Here is a 6,333-nt window from a genome sequence, read left to right as displayed (position 1 = left end):
CTTGCCCAAGGACACATACGCCCACAATGGTAGCAGCGACGAGCCTTAAACCCATTACCTAATGGTTACAGGCAGGCGCGCTAACCACTACGCCACGGCGCCGGAAGTGTATGTATCTTTAGGGGTGATATATTTTTGAGTTTTTTTTATTTATATTTGTCTTTGTGTAAAGCTGACAATTGGGACAACCCAGAAAGGATCACTGGGTTGTAGCTTTTGACGTTAAGTACAAGGACAGATACGCCCACAACGATACCAGCGAGGAGCCTTGAACCGGTAACCTTTTGGTTAAAAAAAAATTAAAGAGTAATTTTGGGCTCAATGAAAATGTTTCAAGTAAAATACCCCGTGAAGATGTTTGATGATAACTTGGCACCCTAATTACTGTACCACGGCGCTGGTCGTATAAACCAAAAAATAAGAAACAAACCCGATTTCAATGTCATATGTAAATGTTTCAGGTGGTTGGTGGGCACTGGATGAAGTACTGGGACCACTAGGTGGTGAAGGAGTAGGTAGGGGATTTATTGGTGCATTAGAAGGTGCGTTGGCGGTAGTGACACTATAACAAACAATAGAAGAATGAATGATATAAATTGTTACCATTGTATTAGTTTCTATTGTATCTAAGTGGTGTCCCTCCCCAAGCATGTGCATTTCTGTTCTGCAGTTTAAAACTGACAATTGAGTTTTAAACACCTTGTGAGTTACCACATATGTAACTTTATAGATGATTATTTCCTGGAATTTTTCCTTTTTTTTGTAATGTATGGCTGACAATTTAGACAAGCCATAAGGAACCAATAGGTTGGAGAATGCCAATAAGTTTCTTTAACAAGCATATACATGCTGCCTATTTTCACAGGATGCTATAAATGAACTGATACCAGGTGCAATTAAACATCATGTGACAAATGACATGCTGATTAAAGGAGACAAATCAGCAAAAAAGAAGTTTTTATTTGAGAAGCAGATAAGGATATAGACAGTCAATAGCTAATGTACACATTACTAAATTAACTTTAAATTATTTATTTAAGCCTACACATGAATTATGTCATATAGGCCTACTCACATTGATACATAAGCTCAATACTTAAATTTAAAAAAAAAATTGCTTAATAATATTTTGAAAAAGTTTTTTTTAACTTGTTTAAACTAAAAACAAACCATAATAAAGTTAATGGTTGAACTTTGTGGTGAAATTCCCAACATAATTTTTTTTTAACTTTGCAGCAAATTTTAAACAATAGACGCTGACTATGAGCAGAGCACATTCCAGGACAAAAAGGTTGTATATATTTATATATACATATATACTTAAAAATAAATATAGCACATTTTAACGAAAAGACACTGACTAAAACAAATGGTTGTACATACATATATTATACCTAAAAATACAATGCATTCTAGGGAAAAAGGGTTTACCTTGAAGTAGTGGTGTTTGGTTGCACAGATGTTGTTTGAAATTGGGCTAGTGGGTACGTGAAGCCAAATGACTTTGGGGGGAGGTTGTTGTTTACAGTGACAGTTGGCGGTGGCGGAGCAGTTGACACGGCAGGTGGCAACGTCGGGTTTTGATATTCACGCAACTTCTTTATTACTTCCTTCACATCATTCTTATTACCAGTGATTTGTACACTGTGATTTGGGTTATCCCATTTAACAGTACAGTCCACACCGGCATGAAGCATGTGGGAAGAAAGATGAAATGGTATTTTTTGTGGGTCATACGATTCACTAAAAGTCATAAATTTCTTAAAGAATTCATCCAGCTTTGACTTGCATTCTACAACAGTGGCTCCGTTCTACAAAAGTAAAAACACCTTTATTTGTACAAAACATAACACCCTTGTTATAACGGCTGTCGTTTACGCCATGCAAAGGTTACATAAGTTACGGTTATTCATAAACTTACTTCAAGTGTATATGAAATCACTCCATTACCATCAACAACATCAAAAGAAGCCAACTTCGCTTTTCCTTGGACACAACTATTAAGTTCTTGTTCAAGGAAAGGTCTGCTTTTAATATGAGCAGCCACATGTTCATCACACATGTACTGACTCTGTGTGCCTCCCATGATATATCAGTATACCCACATTAAAGTCTATGTATATCTGCATGAAACAAAAAATATATGGCTTATTAGTTAGTTGTTACGTTTAGCTGGTAGCAGATATAGTGTAGGGAGAGGATTCCTCAGTATATTATACACTACTTGTTCCTAACTAACTAATTATTCTTGCTTGTGAAAAAAAGAAAAATAGGGAAACTGCTGTGGGCGTCAAGTGATAAGACGTTAGCCCACAGTCCGACTCCATAACATGTCCAGGTTGAAAACTCAGTTTATTCAACAAAACAGTTCGGGTTACAACGACAAAACAACAACGATGTCACGATACTCTCCGGCCTCCAACTGGCTGGTCCAGGCTCACACTGCCTAGCTGTACAGTACAGGGCAGGGCTTATAAAGGAGATAACTCAAAGGCGAGAACTCCCAAGGCGAGAAGAAGCGTTATACACGAGAAAACATTATACACATTATACAGCAAGGCAAATTCTCTCAGCACTGTCACAGGGCAAAGTCTCCCAGCATTGTATATAAAGAAGCATTGTTATACATGGGTTACAGGAAACAATCCAGGCGCATACACATTATGCCAGCTGGCCAGCTGTTAAAGTTACACAACGCAAAATTCAATCTTTATGCATTAAGTTAAATTTAGATAATTATATATATTAAATATTTGTGCTCGGAGCACCCTCAACCGCTACACTGCAATTCAGCACTAGTAAAGAATCCTCTGGTATGTCACAGATTAGGCTGGTGGAAAGTGTTGGAGGTTGGTAGTTAGGTGGCAGGGGTTAGTGGTAATAAGGGTTAGTTGTTACGTTTAGTGGCTAGCAGATAAGGTGGAAGAGGATTCTTCATTAGCACCAAACAAATACAATGTAAGAATTTTGTAATTGCTAATTTGCTATATTCCCATATCAGATTTTTTGTGGATTTTCCGTGTGAAATTATTAGTTTATGATCAGATGCTCGCTAAGTTTAGATCTTGTTTATCAAGATCTAATCAACAACATTTATAAAATGGTGCGAATTCAAATGCGAGAAGAATATTATAAACATTATGCAGCAAAGCAGAGTTTCCCCGCGTTGTCCCACTAAGGCAAAGTCTCTTATCGTTGTCCCCAATGCATTGTAAGCCAATGTCATTGTTATATTATTGGGAAGGAAACTTTTTAGTCCCGTCCCAATCACGCCAGCTGGCAACTTTACACAACACACAATCTTCATGCATTAAGTAAAATTTAGATAATTATACAAATTATATATTTGTGCTAGAAGCACACTTAACCGCTACACCTCATTAGGTAGTTTTTTGCATATATAAGTTTAATTGTTATTATTTATATACATAAAAACTTTATATACATATACAGTACAGTGCATACACCACTTATTTTAATCTGAGCCCGACCTTTTAAGCTGTAACTATCTGTTTAGTTTCTAAACACCATAAACGCAATTTATAATGTAGATCAAGTAAAAAACATACTCTATATCTTAGCCAGTAAAGCCAAAGTAATCTACACAGCCTACCTTTCGCATTTAACGCGATTGACTAAGTTTTTATACAGACATATTCGGACGCAAACGTTTTCTAAAACAGACAAAACAGCAATACTTGGTTTTTGCCAGTGGGGATTCCCCGGATATTAAACTATGATGTCATCAGTATTTTCTGTACAGCCTACGTGCTTCTAAATTAAATACCTTGCTATTACGGTCTGGGATTACGCAAGACACTTACAGATATTATATTTGTTCAAGAAATTGTGGGCGTCAAGTGATAAGACGTTAGCCCACAGTCCGACTCCATAACATGTCCAGGTTCAAAACTCAGTTTATTCAACAAACCAGTTCGGGTTACAACGACAAAACAACAACGACGTCACGATACTCTCCGGCCTCCAACTGGCTGGTCCAGGCTCACACTGCCTAGCTGTACAGGACAGGGCAGGGCTTATAAAGGAGATAACTCAAAGGCGAGAACTCCCAAGGCGAGAAGAAGCGTTATACACGAGAAAACATTATACACATTATACAGCAAGGCAAAGTCTCTCAGTATTGTTACAGGGCAAAGTCTCTTAGCATTGTATATAAAGAAGCATTGTTATACATGGGTTACAGGAAACAATCTAGGCGCATACACATTATGCCAGCTGGCCAGCTGTTAAAGTTACACAACGCAAAATTCAATCTTTATGCATTAAGTTAAATTTAGATAATTATATATATTAAATATTTGTGCTCGGAGCACCCTCAACCGCTACAATGTCATCAGTATTTTCTGTACAGCCTACGTGCTTCTAAATTAAATACCTTGCTATTACGGTCTGGGATTACGCAAGACACTTACAGATATTATATTTGTTCAAGAAATCACGAATATCATACATATTATCGATTTTGACAATTTGCCTCCTTTCTTTTTTGAAACTAAAAATGTATTTTCAGGCCAACATTGCACAAGTTGGTTTATACTGATATGCCTTGAAAATAATAACACATAAGTTAATTAGGGTATGCTGCCGCGGAACAGTGGTTGGAAATCAAAGAATACATTGGTCCAAATCAGGGCACACTTGTGTTTTAAAACGAAATTATAAAAAAATAAAAAACATCTAAAACAATTTACATATTTTGAAATCGTAAGCGGGCACAAGGTGTATGAAACAGAACACCTGTGTTATAACGACTGTCTTTGCCCCACCATGTTCGGATAAATAAGTTACATTCATGGTAACTCGTAAGTGGGCACAAAGTGTATGAAACAGAACACCCGTGTTATAAAGACTGTCATTGTCATTTCCCCACCGCAAGAGGAAAAATAAGTTACACTCATTGATGAAGGGTGGTTTGCACATAAAACACGCAGGTTATAAACCCAGGTCAGACCCACCACCAAGGTGACATAAAACAACCAGGTCAGTCTTGCGAAGATAAAAATGACAAAATAACATTGAAGTGCAGTTTCATAAAAATGTTGAAAAATTAAAAATCCTAAAAAATCTATTATTGATGGAACTTATTGTAAAAAAGTCATCTCAAAATACTACTTTATAAATATATTTCAAATTATAAAATGAACAGCATGCATAAGAAATTCAGAGTTTAAAAGGTTATATAAATTCTAGATATAAGATTGCATCACACATACATTTCTATATAACTAAACACATTGCCAAACCTGGGATAAGAAAGGCAGGTCACTCTGAACATTTTATATTAATTACTAATGAGTAAAAAGGGAATACAACAAGGTCTTTTACAGAATTTAGTGACCAATTGCATCCCCTGCAATTTATAAACTTGGCGCCTATGGCATAAATGTGAAACATAGTCTACCTATAGCAGTTTTTTATAATTTATACAGTATATCATATTTTGCAATTTATAGGCCAAATGTAGATATGGAATAGAAAATGAGTGGTTTAGAAGTAATGTGAATTGTGGAACTTACACTAAAACTTAAAATAAGTGCAGATATACCATGTCTAATCCTCTCTATTTGATTTGATAAATATTTTTTCAACAGCTTATCTGGTATAAAAATACAAAGTGGATTTCCGATGTTTCGGCAAAAACTCAGACATTTTAAAATACACTATGTTTTTATACCAGATGAGCCGTTAAAAGAGTATTTATCAAATCCAATTGGGAGGGAGAAGATTTTTACATTATGCCTGAAAACAGAAAAAACAGAATATTGGAATTAATAGTTTAGAAATATAAGTTGCATACAATAATATTATGCATGAGCATTTCTGAATACAGCATTTCTGATAACAGCATTTCTGCTTTTGTATTCATTTAAAAGGTTTTTCCAGGTTCCATGGCTTTCCAGCAAGTCTTTATTTCCTAAACCAAATGACATTTACTTAAGAAACGTGCAGTACTCAATTGACTGATAAATGTAATGTAACTTACTTCATCCTCGCAAAACGAGAAAACTACAGTTGTTATAACACAGGCGTTCTGTTTCATTCACCTCGTGCCTGCTTACGACTTACCACGTATGTAACTTTATGAATAGTTGTTTTTTCTATGTGTCTGACAATTTAGAAAACCCATTAATGACCACTGGGTTGGAGAAATTGCGCTTAACAGTCTTGCCCAAGCACTAACAATGTTTTGCTTTGTGTGTTTGTTTTCGATATGTTTATCTTTATGTCGAAATTTTGAATGTATGTAACTTACTTTATCCTCGCGTGGCCGGAAAACGACAGTCGTTATCACACGGGTTTAACACCTCGTGC

The 6,333-nt window shown here is 35.9% G+C and overlaps 1 protein-coding gene across 1 annotated transcript in view; it reads right to left on the bottom strand.

Annotated features, from left to right (window-relative positions):
• The window catches only part of LOC100182562, a 19,998-nt gene extending 17,220 nt beyond the window's left edge, over nt 1–2,778 (bottom strand). Inside the window, exons 1-3 of the mRNA XM_026838095.1 lie at nt 1,922–2,778; nt 1,432–1,811; nt 431–562 (exon numbers count right to left, since the gene is read on the bottom strand). Coding sequence (XP_026693896.1) covers nt 431–562; nt 1,432–1,811; nt 1,922–2,086 — 677 coding nt within the window. The 5' untranslated portion in view covers nt 2,087–2,778. The remainder of the gene's footprint in view (nt 1–430; nt 563–1,431; nt 1,812–1,921) is intronic.
• Between the last annotated feature and the right edge of the window lie 3,555 nt (nt 2,779–6,333).

The sequence above is a fragment of the Ciona intestinalis genome, unplaced genomic scaffold, assembly GCF_000224145.3.
Source record: "Ciona intestinalis unplaced genomic scaffold, KH HT000054.2, whole genome shotgun sequence".
Taxonomy (NCBI): Eukaryota; Metazoa; Chordata; class Ascidiacea; order Phlebobranchia; family Cionidae; genus Ciona; species Ciona intestinalis.
Note: the sequence above shows the minus strand (reverse complement) of the source record. Positions and strands in the feature narration are given on the sequence as shown.